The sequence below is a fragment of the Penicillium roqueforti genome (assembly GCF_015533775.1).
Source record: "Penicillium roqueforti strain LCP96 04111 chromosome Unknown scaffold_01, whole genome shotgun sequence".
Lineage (NCBI taxonomy): Eukaryota > Fungi > Ascomycota > Eurotiomycetes > Eurotiales > Aspergillaceae > Penicillium > Penicillium roqueforti.
This window is the reverse complement of record NW_024067565.1, coordinates 454,283-470,524: the sequence shown is the minus strand read 5'-3', so window position 1 is coordinate 470,524 and position 16,242 is coordinate 454,283. Positions and strand designations below refer to the sequence as shown.

The window sequence follows — 16,242 nt, the reverse complement described above, 5'->3', positions numbered from 1 at the left end:
ATGTCCACTGTATACAGCACAAAGAAAGGCCCGGATGAGTCTATAACAGTACTCAAAGGGACAGATACAGACTCATCTACCAGTCTTGACATCCCGCCGTTGGGTGAGCCAGGAGATGAACGTCGGTTTTGGTTTCAGCGAGGCAAAGACTACAACCCCGAAGCAATTGCGACTCAGCCGTCCGTTTTTGACAACCCGGACACCGCGAAGGAATATCAACCTCGAGCCGACTGGGAGAATCTTCACCGATTTGACACCTCGGCTCGGTGGACATGGAACGAGGAATACAAATTGATCCGAAAAATCGATCTCCGTATCATGGTATTTGCGTGTCTCATGTTCATGTGCTTGGAGTTGGATCGGTCGAATCTGTCACAAGCTCTAACCGACAACATGCTTCCCGAGTTGAACATGACCACAAATGGTAAATAAAGCATCGGAGTTATCTTTTTATCTTATGATATTCTAGGGCTGACAATAATAATTTCTATCTCCAGACTACAATCTTGGAAATACGGTGTTCAAGCTCTCATTCCTCAGTGCCGAGCTTCCCTCTCAGCTCGTCAGCAAATGGGTTGGACCTGATCGGTGGATTCCCACCCAAATGGTTCTTTGGTCTGCAGTTGCCATGGCACAGTATGGTCTGAATGGGAGAACGACTTTCCTCTTGTGCCGCGCCCTGCTGGGTATTTTGCAAGGCGGGTTTATCCCAGATGTAGGTTATTCGTGTTCTGGTTACGGGTCACTGCTAACAGACTCAAAGGTGATATTGTATCTGTCCTACTTTTATAAACACCATGAGCTGTCTTTACGACTCGGTTTCTTTTGGACGGCCATGAATATTGCGGATATTCTTGCTGCATTCCTCGCATTCGGATTTTTACATCTTCGTGGTGTGCAAGGTCAATCGGGATGGCGCTGGCTGTTTTTGCTGGAGGTGAGTAGCCACCTCATTTAAATTTGATTGCAATCGGCGCATTACTCACATCGAAGACAGGGCCTTCTGACACTTCTATTTGGTCTATCTGCATATATCCTGATGCCACCAGGACCATGCCAGACTGCTAATTGGTCTCGGGGTAAATCGGGTTGGTTCACTGCCCGGTAAGTTATCTCCCTTCTTATAGCAAACCGGATCGTTATTGACAGGATTGACAGAGAGGAAACCATCATCGTCAATCGAGTAATTCGTGATGACCCAAGCAAAGGAACCATGCACAATCGAGAACCTATTACACCTAAACTACTCTGGAAAAGTCTCAAGGACTATGATCTCTGGCCGTTATACATCATCGGACTTACCTTCCAAACACCAGTGGTGCCCCCCAAGCAATACCTAACTCTGACTCTGAAAGGCCTCGGATTCGGCACTTTCGTGACAAATCTCTTGGTCATTCCTAGCGAAGTGCTGTCTATTATCTTCCTCCTACTCCTCACATATGCATCGGAGATTTGTAACCAATTGACTTTGGTGTCTACGATCGGGCAAATATGGATGCTTCCTTTCTTGGTCTATTTATATGTGATCGACATCAACACCGCGAACAAGTGGTGCGTGTGGGCGGTGATAACTCTGCTATTGTCATATCCAAATGGTAAGCTCACCTGTTCAAATCTGCTTGAAATCATGGCTCACAAAATCACAGCGCATGCTATTCAAGTCAACTGGAACTCCCGCAACTCAAACACTGTCCGATCCCGCACGGTCTCGGCTGCCATGTATAACATGTGTGTCCAATCGTCGGGGATTATTGCTTCCAATATCTATCGCGCTGGTAGGTCATGAAATTCCTCATCTTTTCTACATTTGCTCGGTATTCTAATTTGGATCAGATGATGCTCCCCGCTACCGGAGAGGCAATGGTACTCTGGTGGGACTCGTTGTTTCCAACGTGTTCATATACTTGTTGACCAAGGTATACTATGTCTGGCGCAATCAAAGCCGGGACAAGAAATGGAACGCTATGACGGACAACGAAAAGACGAACTATTTGGCGACTACTAAGGACGAAGGAAATAAGCGACTGGATTTCCGATTCGCCCATTGATTATCTCTCTGCAAATTGGGCCTTGACAGATTTACATGCGAAGAAATGGGGAAAACGAACTTAGTCCGAAGATGCATTACTCTGGTTAATTTGATATCAAAGCGATCTATGCAATTTCCTGGTCTTCCCTTTTCGTTTCAGTACTCATCCCTCGCCGCTTTTTGATCACTGAGTAGAATTGAACCCCGGAGCGCCTGATCAGTCAGCGACCTGAGTAGCGTCTCAATAAAATGCAATAAGCTAGTCCAATTGATGTGCTATCCTCACTCTCTCGATTGCCCCCGCAGTTCCCATGGCTAATGAAATCACTACTTAATATCCCGTCTAAATGAATATTCAACAGGACGAACGGCCAACTGTAAGTATCATGTGCACTGACCACCACTTGAAGCCTTTGACCCGCTTCTCAATTGGCAAGGCACACCCGACTAAAAGTTCAAGATACTATTTCCCGAGTCCAAATAATTTTGCCGGGAATATGCTTTAGCCCCCACCATACCCCACGTACGAACCCCACGTACTAAGACCGCAGCTTCCCGATGTAACACTCCAAAGCTAGATTTCCCCGGGTCTCATTCCAAAGTGACATGCGACAATGCGCCTACGCTGCATCAAGTCCGTAAGTGCATATAAATTAGAGTGATAGAAGCCACCCGTGTGCCCAAGGTCGGACTGGAGACTGGATCGGTGCCCAGGTGGATACAATACCGACGTTCTATTGGCCAGAATCGACGCCAAGTGGAAAAAGTGGGTCTCTGGCGTGTTGAGCCTCTTCAATCAAAACCATTCGGGTATACGTCGACTCGCACCTTTCCTTTTTCCTTTTTTTAGACCAGAGTGTACTTGAGCCAATCACATATATACTTCTGTGTTGGTTGGTTTGAATTTCGACTCAGCCTGCCGGGTTGTTGTAACATGTCATGCCGCTTGCTCTACATCGCAATGATCCACACCTAGTGGGGCATATCACAACCCAATAAGATGAATTTGTAGAGATGTCCAGCTCAGCTACGTGAGCGACCGATCCAGGAGATTGAGGCTCTGATTGTTGACTGGGGGTGATGCCCGTCATTATCGGAAATCACCGAACGTCGCTTCAGCCGCTTTTGGCCCCAAAAGATCCCCGCTAGGTGAAAGTTATAATCACTAGGCGTGCTCTGAGTCGTTTCAGACTTTTTCTTTACGGACTATTTAGTATTAGCTTGATTCTTAATTGTTTTCTTAACAAGAATAGCAGGCTGTATGCGGACTTGTCATCGCGTTGGTTTTTTCGGTTTTTTTTCAACCGTCCTCTGAAATATCATTTTTATGGATATCTCCTCCTCCTTCTTAGGTACACGGTGGAAAAAGACGGGGAAGCGCTTAATTTCGAAAACGACTTTCCCATGTACCTATAACCTTGGATTAGGCACCAGATCGGCATCCAATACGACCGAGACCGTCCGACACACCCACCCATCGAGCTGTTGACCTGTTGGCATTAATAAAAGTCTTATTAACCCCCTTTCCCATATACCTTTCTTTTACCTTTCTTCATCTCCCCACTCGAGCTCGTACGACTTCCACAACGTCTAAACGTGCCACTTCGTCCTGGGTGGCATATTGAGCCGCATTGGCCATATAAGAGCTTATTTTCTTTCCTACAATATGTCCTTCAACACCACATCTACTGCCTCCATTACGCCGCCATTCGGCTTTGGATATCCTACTCCCACGCCCTCAACATTGGCCAACCACAATAACAACGCAAGCCAAACGGTGAATTATCCCAGACCTCTCGTTGATGTTTCTTCGCCCCCACAAGAAAACTCTCACCGGGTGAGCAAGGCTATGAAGGGCAAGCGAGTCCATGCGTGCCAGCGCCCTGGATGTTCGAAGGTAAGTACCATTCTAATATTGCCAATGAATCATCTCGCTTACCGCCATGACACAGGTCTTTACCAGAGCTGAACACCGCAGACGACATGAGCTCAGCCATGATCCTAAAAAGCAATACCCTTGCACTTACGAAGGGTGCAAAAAGACATACCATCGTCCAGATTACTTGACCCAGCATTTGGTCCAACAGTGAGTAACCCCCCAGCAGTTGACAATAATCGAAGCCGTGGACTGACCTGAATGAAAGTGCGACTTCAGCACCAAAGGAAAACATACCATACGCCCACAGTGACAGATCATCTCGACAGTCGAGCCTGCAACAACAGACGCAGTCGCAACCAGCCAAATCGCCTGCTATTCCATTCCAAGTGGATACCACCGACAGTTATCCCGGGATATGGGGAATCATGGATTCATCAATGCCATACCCACAGTATTCCAGCGGCCAGAGCCAATCTTCCGCATCCGCTCACGACCACCCATCCCCCTATTCCTATACGACCGATATATGCAGCTCACCCGTCGCAAGCGAATCCCTTTTAAATCCTCAATATCCCACCTCGGGCATGCCGGTAGAGACGGTGACTGCCATCGATCAATACCTCCGGAGCATCTTGAAGCCTGAAGCCTTTGCGTCACCCTACCAGCAGACGGACCCCTCGATTTGGAGCTCTGATATTGATATCGATCCTACGTTGGCAAAGATTGAGAGCCTAGTGAGTGCAATCTAAATCCGTTTCCAGCAAGAACACAAAGGCTGATAATTATTTCAGGACCAACTACCGCTCTATTCGTGGCCTCCCACCCACCACTTGCAATACGAGGATCATCCAGTGCAGATGAACCACCCGTCCGACGACCGTTGAGAATTATTTATACTAGCGATTGATACGCTTAGTTTGGGCTTTTCATTTGCTTTAGCGTTTTTCTCTCTCCCTTCAGCCGATATGATACCATGACAATGCGTTAATATGAGACAAATTGGATTTAACTTAATTCGAACTCCTTCATTGAAGACTCTACATAATAATACGCACTACCTGCACGTTATTCACAAATCGCGATCTCGGTGCCTCGTGAGGTTGTCTTGTAAATAATCACATTATTACGGTACCCATTAGAATCTAGACAAAGATTCCCCAAGTCTTTGAATACTTGTATTCATAGTCTCTACATTGATGTACAACATGGTCTGCGCAAAGAGCTCCTCCACGTGTTAGCACTGGGAAATAGCCCCGTTATGATCTGGAATGCGTGCAGCCTTGTAGGTTGGATCTATCGATTAGATGTACGAACGACCCTCCCAAGGTCATGGTATTGCACCATGATACTATGACTTGGCGGATTTTGATTACTCGAATTCTATACGCGCCGTTTGTGACATCCCTTGCATGAGGCTAGTTTCGGTGGCCTCGAAGCGGCAACCGGGCGAAGCGCCTTATTGCGCCACCCAACAGCGCCTACAGCCTACAAATTTGCTTTTTCTTGGTATTCTGAAAAGGGCATCTGGTGATCTTATCTTATCAGTAACATTGTTGGGAAAGGCATCTGACCGCTACTTCTAGGATAGGCGTTGTTTCTCTAGTGTGTATTGACATTTTATCGCTCGCCCTTATGTATTGTCTCTGTGCACCTATCAGTCAGTTGCAGAAGCTTACTCATTACGCTAGAGTTGGGGGTCTGGCAAGAAGTTGGATGTGCACCTTGGCTGGTGAATATATTCAATAAAGGAATAAAGGCCATATTTGAAAGACTGCAATTTGGTCAGCCGACTGAATTCAGCCAGGCTTTCACTCGGTCTTCAAGTTGACCAACAGGCTCTTTCGAATCTTGATCTTCAGCCTCGTCTTCCCAATCATATTCATCTTCCTCCCAAATGCCCTCGAGCCAGGCATCTTCATATATAGTTTCCGACGGTTTACCCTCTCCGTTGATGCCAAACCAAAGGAAGGCATACAGTGTGGCTTCTTCGGAAGCCTCTTGATCAAGTTCCCTCGTAGGGAACCTTCTCTGCTCCCTAATACCAATCATATCGGAAGGACATTCTGTAACCGTCGAAAGGGGTGCTATTGAAAACCCCTGATCCTGAATAACCGAGCCTTCTTCTAAGTGCCAATTCCAATGGTGGTATTGGTACTCATGTCGAGCGCATTTCAAATGTGTAGTAACTCGAAGGGCACAATCCTTTGGTAAGCACGACCCCCAGGGTGCCCAAGGTGTTTGAGGCCTGGTTTTATACAACAGCTCGTCATCCTCGATTTGGGGAGGATGCAGTAAGCGCCATACGTCTAGCCTTGAGATATGCTCAGGGTTCCCATGCGTGTATGGACCCGAACCTGGAATATTAATGAAGCTTTGAAGACAGCCAGTCCAGGGAAATCCAAGTGCATTAATAGGAGACGTGCCTTTTCTTACTTTTTGAATAATTTTTGGGGTTAGCCCGCCGGCAACCGCTACAATCCAAAGAGCACCTATATTAGGTCGATGTATTGCACCGATTAGAACAAGTGCTTCGTAATCGTGGCTACCCGTGGGAGATGTCTCAGCTAGTATCTCTTCGAAAAGCGGATGCAGCCAGGGAGCGACGAGATTGCATGGGACTTCGGGCTCGCCGAATGATCCACAAAGAGTAGATAGCACTACTTCCGGACTACAGCTCAGAGTCAGGTAGTAGGGCAGCTCCTCGTATAAACTGGACCAAAGTGATGGAATAACATCCATGGGAGTCGTAGGTTGTTGACCACCAGATGCTCTTGGAAAGGGAAGTTAGACAGTCGAGCCATAGTATTCATGTGTTGGGAGCGTTATGGCTGTCATAAGCGCGATAGGAAGTTGGCTACCCAGGTTATGGAAATTTGCAAACCCAGCTAGAACATCAAAAGCTTTCTCTGAGGTTAAGGGTGTATATGAGGAGGTTGGCGAGAGTCCCTTCTGATTGATAGCGAAACGTGTATTGCATGTCTGTGACACCGCCCACGGGGCGAGAAATTCGTGGCGGTGGGTTCGTTTGATAATGGCTTTCCACCCTTCTCGTTGAGCTAGTATTGCATACCACCACCAAGTTATATTTTCATCTGCTGCCCTAAAATCGATTATATCAGTCTCTGGCAGGTCGCAAGAGTCTTCATCGTAGTTTTCGATCTAAGAGGCTGTATATTGCATAGTAGCACCCTCGCCTTGAATTTCAACAAATCGTGCAGAGAGTACATAACACCATCCAATTGTCAGGATCCCCAAGTAGTTTGGACCAGTGTGTTTTTTCTTCCGTTGTGCCAATCCAAGAATTGAAGGCATTCCCTTCGAAACTATAGGGAATAGCAACACTAGTGCCGACCTTGAGCATAGCATCGGCTGTCCTTTCTTTCGCAATGCTGTCGCAATCCGAGTTTCCTACTAATTTCCAAGTCGAGGATGCTTGCATGCAAAGAACAAGAGGAGAAACTCCGTAAGGGCGGGCATAGGTTGTTTCGGGTCGTACATGCAGTTTTGGAATTCTATGAAGAATGTGGCGAGGGTTTGTGTACTCTGGATTCAAGCCATGATCCCGATAGGCATGAGCTAGTGATGTCAGGCGATACCAATAGTCCCGACTTTTTTCCAGCGCCTCATCAACATGGCGTGTCTGAGGCTGGATAGTGTCGAGATCTTCAATAACCTATAACCAGACAAGACAAATTAGCATGCAATGTTGTAGGAGCAATTCTAAGCACTGACTGAGGAAAGCCGTGGAGGATTTAAAGTCTCCTTTCTCTTGGCCGATTCTTGTATTGGGCACATCGAAAGGCGTGAATAGCTGTGGCGAGTAAGTTGTAGACTAGCGAGGTATATTAGACTGGTGAATATATTATCGGAAATCTAGGATGGTTTTCATATGATGAGTCAAACACATATTCCCTGAAGGGGTACTGGAGGTTTATATATCTGGTGTGGCTGATGTGGCTTAGGCTTGCAGGGCAGTTCGCAGGGCAGCGTAGTTGGCACAGCCACATAAAGGATCACCTTCACCATCGGAACTTATAAATTGATCACTAAGATCAAAGAAAGCTACATAGTTTCGCAAGATATACTGCAAGTTGGGCAAATGAATTGGTATCTTGATAGGAGCTCACATGAAGCAACTCTTTTTCATGCAGCATACAATCTCGAAACTGTGATTTAGTGAATACTACTAGTGAAATTCGAAGTATAAGAGGGCCCCCAAGTAAGCTGATTGCTATCTTACTCGTATACCCATTTAGTATAATTCCTATTCGCCCTGGACTCTAGCTCTCAATTTGTTGTACAGCCTGTAAAATCCATATCTATATTATCACAGAACTCCGGGTCTTGGTCCTAAAGTATCCCTTAGTTCCGTGAGTGTGCGTAGATGATGAATATCATAATATATGCTCATTCATGTTTCATACCAGGCGTTAAACATTAGAAACGTCCAAACTATATCATGCCCTAGATTGCAAGAATCAGTAACCGAAACAACGATACATTTCTAATAGGTAGTACATCTTCTCGCCGATCATCACATCTGGCACGCTCTTATTTTGAATTTGTTCCTCTGCATGCTTCTCTCTTCTTGGTTCTCTGAAATCGTTGTTCCCTCACCGTTTCTTTATCGCTTCTCATCCATCCACTTTCGTTCATTATCACCGGTTTGACTCATCGCTCACTTATCCAATCGACAAGTTTAACAAAATGACTTCCTCTATCAAGCTTGATGACAAGCTCTCCGAGCTCAAGGCAGCTGATGTTCGACTGCTCATTTATGGTTCTTTATGCCACGATGGCAAGGTCAGTATCCAGACTCACATCATGCCTCCTATTTCTGTCTAATAACATTTACTTCATAGATTGACTCCGAGAAGCTTGCCACTCTCGCTAGTATGAAGAAGACATCCGCCAATACCAACTACTGGCGTGCTAAGCACCACCTTGAGGGAATTCTTGGTTTGAAAGTGCAGTCTCCTACCCAGGCTGTCAATTCCAAGGATGAGGACACCAACGGTGGACCAACTAAGAAGTCCCGTTCTGGTACCAAGCGTGGCGTGGCCAAAGACACATCCTCCAGGAAGGCGGATAAAGCTCCCAAGCGTCGCAAGACCACCACCAAGTCTGTGCCTGAGCGGGCTCAGGACGAGAAGTCCAGCGACGCTGACCCTGCCGACACTGCCGACACTGCTGACCTGACCGAGTAGATCGCTACTTGTGTCATCATGTCGCCTTGAACTGAGACTTCCCAAGAGAGAGAACGGAATGAATCGAATGGAGGAATGTAATCTGGGAATTGTTTCACTGCGGCGTCGATATACTCGGACATGGAAAATATGGCTTCACCATACCATTTGTCTTCTAATTTGAATCTTTGAAATGGAACATATCTCACAAAAAAACGCAGTTGCGTCACAAGTACACTGTTCAAACACTTCTCAACCGTCGGCTGCGTAATCTGACCGAAGCCGAGCTAGATGGGTTCGGTCCATTGAGAGTTGTGTTATAGGTCGTATTGCTATCCAGCACTTCCAGAATCACTGTACTGTTCCCCTCTCGGTAGTCACTTGTCGGGGTTCCATGAGTTCGATAACCGCCGTGTGGCTTCAAATGGTGGCTACCCGTTGCAATGTCCTTTCTCAAAAGCACTCTCTCAAACACCTCTAACGCAGCCAATGGCTGGTAGAAAGGTACTTCGTGACCGGACTCATAAATTCGCACAAAGCTAAACAAGTCACTTTGACGAACTTGTCCATGAACAACGCCGTCCGAGGTGGTGATGTTCACGAAACCTGCGTGATTATACCCTGGGGCATTGATCTCCTCAGCCACAACTTGTCCACCGAGCCAATTGCAGTTGAAGTCGCTAGAACTCGAATTAGCATAGGCTAGTCATCTCATCATGTGGGAGATCTCACGCATCCCCGAAATACAGCAATACCTGTACTCCAGCTTCCAACAACTTCCTCACATTCTCTATCGTCGCAGACTCGCGGTCGTCGTCGCCTGTGCTTCCGAAGGCATTGCCCACAGTCCCGGAGAACTCCGAGAAATTCTGGTATGCTCCAATAGCGGCTTGAACCTTGGGGCTGTTGAGATAATCGACGTAGAATTCGTATGGGAACGGATCGGGTGTCAACTCTCGCATATCATACTCGTCGCGCCCTGAGTAGATATCAAAGAGCGACTCAACCTTCGAAGCGCAGAAGTCGTCCGCCGCAGAGCAAATATCGTTTCGACCCGTCGCGTAACATTCCCGAGTCCGATCGACGCAGTTACCTTCTCCATAAAGATTGTTGTACCATTCGGCCTGCACCGACTCGTTGTACGGGTTGTAGTCATAAGTGTTTCCCGGGAAGATAGAGAAGTTGTAGTACGCCTGGTATTGAATCAGCGGATCGAACCAGCCATTTCCAATAAGGACGTTCTCAAGATCGATCCGAATCGAGCCATGGGGCTTTTTTGCGTTTTGTTTGACAAAGTACTCTGAGCTGAAATTAGCGCCAGTCGCATTTAGAAGTGTTTGCGATCTTTACCGTTGAAGACTGGGCCATAGTGCCCCCCGTAGCTCTCAGTGGCGAAGTTGAAGCCATTTCTCGAGTACTTTGGGAAAGCTCCCATGAATCCTTGTAGTGTCTTCCACATATTTGGGGCCGCACGTGCAGTTGTATTAGGGACTAGGGCAATGTCTGGCTTGGAGTATGTGCCGCATGTCCCAAGGTCCTGGGCATAATCGGGGCACTCCTCGCTGGGCAACTGGATAACATTGCCATCGTCATCCTCGTAGGCTGGAATCGGGATTGTATATGATAGTCCAACCGTGGCAGGCTGGTCAACGAAGAGCTAGTGACAAGTTGAGCTAGAGTCTCGGCGAACAAAGACAGTGCAAACTTACCATATTGCTCACGTTGCTCCAAGAATAAGGGTTGTTGTATACATTTCCGTCGTGATCAACTCCACAGGGGCCTAGCTCCTGGAATAGCCCGATCATGGACGATGATCCCGGGCCTCCATTGATCCAAACTGTAAGAGGTGCCTTGTTTATTGTTAGTGCACGTGATCAATGCTCAAACGCCGTGGGGACATACATCTTTAGGATCTCCGTTTCTAGCCTCGAAGAACCACCTGCGCTAGTCAGTCGATGTCTGGGGCTCATTCCTATCGCGAATGCTTACCAGAAAATATGCTCGTCCTCACCAACATCAGCGTAACCAGAATAACTCTTCACACTGGGGTCTTGTTCACAAATCCCATGAGGCACTTCCTTATATCGCACATCGATGCCGGCGTGTCCTGTCTTGGTGATCAAGTCGGTGGGTGCGGGCACAAATTGTGCCGTGGCATGACTTACCAGCACTGCCAACAAAACCTTCGGATATAGCACCATTTTGAATGGACATCCCCAATCAAATCCGAGATTCGAGCCATATCTTATACCATTGATTCCAGATAACCCCGCTCGGCAGGAGATATCCACTTTTCATTGCTAGGATCAAACGGGACGGCCAGAAACTACTAAGATCGCCCAGTTTGGTCTTTTTGGTCTAAAGCCGACGGATCTCCGACTCGACGTCCTCTGAAGCCCGGAAATAGGCGAATTGCTTATCATTCAAGCTTATTAGTGCTTAGTTGGGTTTTGGGGATCATATTGATAGCCTCGGTCTACACAATTCCACATCTCAGACCACATTCTGCCCAGTGGCCTTGCATAACTCGGAAATTATATCCATTATTATTGTTTATTATACATATTAATGTCAGCCAGCAATTCTAGAATCTATTAAACAAAATTCGACAAGAAAATCAAACCCTCTTGAACGGCCTCCCATCATTCTTTCCTGCATCAGTCTTCATAAAGTACCACTTATGCGCCTCGAAATCCTCCAATGATGGGAGACCAGTTCCAGTGTTTCCAGCAAATGAGATATCTCCGTCAATAACCTTGATATCAGAAGCACCGACAGTCACATTGTTAGGCGAGGTGATCCAATACTCAGGGCTGATATGAACATAGCCCATGGCCAGCAACGGCAGCTTAGGCACCGGGTCATCGGTGTGAGTGAAGCGGTAGTTGTTCCCCTGAGCCGTGATATGCTTAGCCAAAGGCACGTTCGCCACCCGAGGCGAGGCATACGCATACAGCTTAGCCGACGGGTAGCCTTTGCCCCGGAGATCAGCCACCGCAAGGGTTGCGACAGCGGCACCGAGACTGTGGCCCACTACGGCCAGCTCGTAACCGGGGTTCTGGGAGACGGCTTCTTTCAGTTCTTTGATGATGTCGTCGCGGACAAGCACCCAGGAGCCCCAGAAGCCGAGGTCGGCCAGGCATCCATCACAGAGATCAGGGTTTGTGTATACGAATATGGCATCGCTGACCCAGTTGCGCACTGAGTAGGATCCGCGGAAGGAGAGAACGACTGCCTCGTTGGCGTGGTCTACTGCGATGAAGCCGGAAGTATCTGTGATGGTGGCGCTGTGCATGTGTAAGTAAATTGTTTTGTCGGGTATTGTATCGGGGACGTCGCTTACTTGGAGAAGTCATAGAATACAGTCGCACCAGCTTCCTCCACTTGGGGGCAGTTTCCTTTCGAACAACTGATCTTGGCGCCCACTTGAGCTGTGTAGTCATCGGCATAGTATGCCGCGGCGGCATACTGGACCCAGAAGTCGAACTGGTTCAGTTCGCTAGTCGAAACATCTAACCGGGTGTGAGCGAGGTGGTCAAGATGCACTGATCAATGTTTGTGGCATGGTACCTCGAGCTTGCAGTTGACCGGGGAGGGCATGACCCAACGATGCTGCTGCAGATAGCGCTGTGAATAAAGAGAAACGCATGATGGGTTGTTGTCAATCGCGGTTCCTAATTGAGGCCAGGGGGACCCACGGCTTTATATGTTCGATCGCCCCTGGCAAATTCATACAGTATGTTCCTGAATGGGTTCCACACTTGCGCAAGCCATTTCCTGTCGGGGGAACCAATAAACAACGGCATATGATAAAAATACGATACTAGTCTCCGTGACGAGGGAATTCAGCACAGTTCCACACAATGATCGACGAAATAGATCAAATTTGGAGGCATTGGTGGAGCCGGGGAATTATTTCATTCCGGTCAGTCCGGCGATTAAGGCAATGCAGAATCTGAGATCGCGTGTGCTTTAAGTAAGGCAACGCCGAACCCGAAACCAGGTGTACTCCAAGTAAGGAGTACTCTATACAATCACATTAATATAGGGAGTGCGTGACATATGTTTATCTCACATGAAAATCTACAGATCGGAAGCTTCCAGCCTCAGCCAGGGCTGAACTGCTCAGCTCAGCCCGAAGTTAGTTTGATTAAAATCGGGTCCCTGCCAAGACATGCAAGGTGACTCCGTACTTTACTTGGCAAGAACCTCTAGAACAAAGTGCTTAGCGTTGTTCGCATGATCAGATTTGACGGTCTCAAACGGCAAAATTCAACTGCAATCGTGATAGTAATCGTTAACAATAGTGGAGCTCATGGCTCGAACAGCTTTTATTCAACCCCGGCTTATAAATTTCACATTAAGCAGCCATCCTTGATGCTAGAGTGCAAATCACTCATTCCCACTCGCACGCGGCGATAGCCGGTGCGGTGGGTCTTCTTCGCGGCATTTTCCTTAGCTTTCAGGCTTTCCACGCTGACGGACCCAGCTTGCGCATAGCTCACGGGGGTGGGTTTTGCGAATGCCCCAGTAGGTTCAAGGGCATAAACCTCAACCATCCATTCATACCAGACCTTGCGGTCATCGGTTTGACGGTACATCGTGGCAACGATCTCACCGTTCTCGGGAACACTAAGAGGGGTCTTGAGAGCGTTGTCAGTATGATGGGAAGGACAGAAGCGAGGGGTTTAGTTGGAAGGTTTCAAAAATACTAACCTTCAAGGGGAAGTAGATGGGGAACCAGCTGATCATGCTTGCGCTCTTGGCATCCATGGTCACCGGGTTGGTTGACAACTCCACATCACCGTAGAGCACTGTTTCAAAGTAGCCCGCCAGACCGTGGCACACACCTCGGTTCTGGCAAGGGAAAGCCAGACGTGTTTGGCGCACATTATGGGCGTTGGAGATGGTCGACTGCATGGGGGACTGAGGAGGAATGTGTCGGTTCGGGTGAGAGAAAGACCATGCGGTCTGCACAAAGGGAGTGGGGAATTCAGTAGTAGAGAATGACGACGACGGGGTGGATGCCCGGTTTCCATTATTGGGGTTGGAGCTTTCAGCGCTAGGAGGCGTCTCGGTAGTGGAGAGGAAGTCAATAGCATGAAGCATCACGACATATGGGGTCTCTGGGGCGGCCGGGTTGGACACCGTCTGGTGCACAACATCCGCGTGCAATTTGGGAGCGGAGATCGGAGTGAAATGTGCCGAATACGAGGCTGGAATGGAAATGCCGTGGACGGGGTTGATCACATCGTTCACACCATCCAGACATTCTGGAGAAAGCTCATTGTCCGCAAAGGAGCCCAACAGCTCCGAGACAATGATATCGACATGAGTGTGGCACATAGCCGACGCCTGAAATTCAGAAATTTCTGATGGCCGATCATGCTGGCCATCCTTCGGAGACTCAAGTAACGAGCTCTCGATCCCAAGGGATTCGCCCACAGGGCCAGTAGCGACCGTAGTCGACTGCTGTCGGACCAGAGGTCCTTTCCAACTTCGCATATCTGACTGGACCAGGGTGACCTTACCACCCCAAATTGTGTCGTTGTGTCGCTGTAGCAACACAAACGCATTCTGGTTCTTCTCCACCGCCCAAAGATCAATATCCACTCCAGCATCTGCGCTAGCCTTCAGGGCGCGAGTGACTAGCGGGCCGCGACCAGCTCCCACAACTGCGAGAATCACTTTTCCGTCCGGGTGAGACGTGGCCTTCTTCTGGTCGGCCCAGTCTCTCAATGCCTTGTAGATTGCCTTTTCATACCACTCGTATTTGATGGGATCCTTTTCAAACACTTCATATGTGATACTCTCCAAATTGACTGTGAGCGGCTGTAGAGGTGCCTGCAAGTAGTCCTGGTATCCCACACCAAATCTCTCAATTGCTGTCCGCGGGGGTTGGCGCTGCTGCAGATTGCGAATATACGAGAGATGTGGAGTGGGGTCGTGGTGCTTCTTGCCAGCCTGTGACAGACTTGGATAGTCAGACCCAGATAGCGAAGCCGTGTTGGTATCAGGGTCTTCGACATTCTCAAGTCCAGGGATAGGACCAACACCACAAAGGATAATCCATGGCGCCGTTCGAAGACGCATCATCTTTGCGATCAAACCTTGGTGTGACTTGGACAAGACTGGGTATCCTTTCTGGTTCTTGAGGAACGTCGAGCCATCAATCGTCAGTAAACGCACTGGTTCCGAATGCCATCGGGATTGCACAAACAGAGACGGTAGTTGCTTCGGCAAAGAAAGGGCTGTGATTCAGATTAGCTTTAGTTCAAAATATTGTCATAATGGCGATGACCATTGAAAGGGAGGATTAGCTCATACCAACGAACAGTCTTGCGTGGTATTTGCAAGTCTTTCTGATTGAATCCCAAGCATCCCAACTCCCAAACGGATCAACCTTGAGTGGATCCCCCTCATCTGGCACCAGGTATTCTGCCCGAGCAAGAGGGGCCAAGTCGCCCATTGTGTCAACTTCAGCCTCTGGGTTGTCAACCATCTGCTGCCAAATATGAAATTGAATGTAGGGACCGAGGTCTAGAGCGTCTTGAACCGCGCGCGCATAGTAGATGACACCCTCAGAATGCAAGGCACCGTGATGCAACTTAGGGCCAGGAATCAACAGATATCCAATGCCGCAAAACGCAGCATACGCAACTTCCAACATCAGAACTTGCCGGGACAAGTCTGCAATCAACGGGTCAGGAGAGCATAGATCAATCCAGCTACTGGTTACACCAACCAATTGGCTGGTTGCATCATTCGGGGTAAGATACGAATCTGCCTTCGAGAGCGGTGGAACCACCACAGGCCGAGTGTTCAGGGTGGTAGCCATGGTCCCAACAACATCGTAAGTTGGCGACTGCAGAGTCGCCAAATAAGAGGACAATAGCCCTAGGACGCGCGAGTGGAAATGAGAGGTCGTGATCGGAACAGTCATCATATCATACTATCAAATCAAGTTAGCATTTATGAAAGTAATGTTACAGGTAAGAAAAAGAACCAACATTACTCTCGTGTACGTTTTGGATGACCCGAGGGGTCACAGTAACTAGTCTGTTGTGCTCATGGTGCCCGACGCAGAAAGCTGGCCCGGGATCTTCTGAAGAATTGTAGCTCTCCATATTGACACAGAAGTCTAGCGC

At 48.1% G+C, this 16,242-nt stretch overlaps 7 protein-coding genes across 7 annotated transcripts; 3 read left to right on the top strand and 4 right to left on the bottom strand.

The window, feature by feature from the left end:
* On the top strand, nucleotides 1-2,048 carry LCP9604111_549 (putative MFS transporter; the record flags this gene model as incomplete). Its single annotated transcript, XM_039069206.1, has 7 exons — nucleotides 1-424; nucleotides 498-715; nucleotides 764-937; nucleotides 998-1,104; nucleotides 1,159-1,595; nucleotides 1,647-1,775; nucleotides 1,834-2,048. 7 exons carry the CDS (start codon nucleotides 1-3, stop codon nucleotides 2,046-2,048), a joined length of 1,704 nt encoding a protein of 567 aa, XP_038933097.1.
* A 1,647-nt stretch (nucleotides 2,049-3,695) lies between these two features.
* LCP9604111_547 (uncharacterized protein) lies at nucleotides 3,696-4,792 on the top strand (the record flags this gene model as incomplete). The annotated part of the gene is made up of 4 exons (XM_039069194.1): nucleotides 3,696-3,926; nucleotides 3,982-4,115; nucleotides 4,174-4,642; nucleotides 4,700-4,792. The coding sequence occupies 4 exons, from the start codon at nucleotides 3,696-3,698 to the stop codon at nucleotides 4,790-4,792; spliced, it is 927 nt and encodes a 308-aa protein (XP_038933095.1).
* Nucleotides 4,793-7,110: 2,318 nt separating this feature from the next.
* LCP9604111_546 (uncharacterized protein) lies at nucleotides 7,111-7,703 on the bottom strand (the record flags this gene model as incomplete). Its single annotated transcript, XM_039069183.1, has 2 exons — nucleotides 7,111-7,581; nucleotides 7,641-7,703. The coding sequence occupies 2 exons, from the start codon at nucleotides 7,701-7,703 to the stop codon at nucleotides 7,111-7,113; spliced, it is 534 nt and encodes a 177-aa protein (XP_038933094.1).
* Nucleotides 7,704-8,615: 912 nt separating this feature from the next.
* On the top strand, nucleotides 8,616-9,115 carry LCP9604111_545 (uncharacterized protein; the record flags this gene model as incomplete). Its single annotated transcript, XM_039069172.1, has 2 exons — nucleotides 8,616-8,711; nucleotides 8,771-9,115. The coding sequence occupies 2 exons, from the start codon at nucleotides 8,616-8,618 to the stop codon at nucleotides 9,113-9,115; spliced, it is 441 nt and encodes a 146-aa protein (XP_038933093.1).
* Nucleotides 9,116-9,335: 220 nt separating this feature from the next.
* LCP9604111_544 (uncharacterized protein) lies at nucleotides 9,336-11,295 on the bottom strand (the record flags this gene model as incomplete). The annotated part of the gene is made up of 6 exons (XM_039069161.1): nucleotides 9,336-9,774; nucleotides 9,827-10,394; nucleotides 10,445-10,751; nucleotides 10,804-10,944; nucleotides 10,997-11,033; nucleotides 11,084-11,295. The coding sequence occupies 6 exons, from the start codon at nucleotides 11,293-11,295 to the stop codon at nucleotides 9,336-9,338; spliced, it is 1,704 nt and encodes a 567-aa protein (XP_038933092.1).
* Nucleotides 11,296-11,711: 416 nt separating this feature from the next.
* On the bottom strand, nucleotides 11,712-12,743 carry LCP9604111_543 (uncharacterized protein; the record flags this gene model as incomplete). The annotated part of the gene is made up of 3 exons (XM_039069150.1): nucleotides 11,712-12,381; nucleotides 12,438-12,606; nucleotides 12,665-12,743. 3 exons carry the CDS (start codon nucleotides 12,741-12,743, stop codon nucleotides 11,712-11,714), a joined length of 918 nt encoding a protein of 305 aa, XP_038933091.1.
* Nucleotides 12,744-13,449: 706 nt separating this feature from the next.
* LCP9604111_542 (protein arginine N-methyltransferase) lies at nucleotides 13,450-16,221 on the bottom strand (the record flags this gene model as incomplete). The annotated part of the gene is made up of 4 exons (XM_039069139.1): nucleotides 13,450-13,737; nucleotides 13,811-15,345; nucleotides 15,422-16,046; nucleotides 16,105-16,221. The coding sequence occupies 4 exons, from the start codon at nucleotides 16,219-16,221 to the stop codon at nucleotides 13,450-13,452; spliced, it is 2,565 nt and encodes an 854-aa protein (XP_038933090.1).
* Between the last annotated feature and the right edge of the window lie 21 nt (nucleotides 16,222-16,242).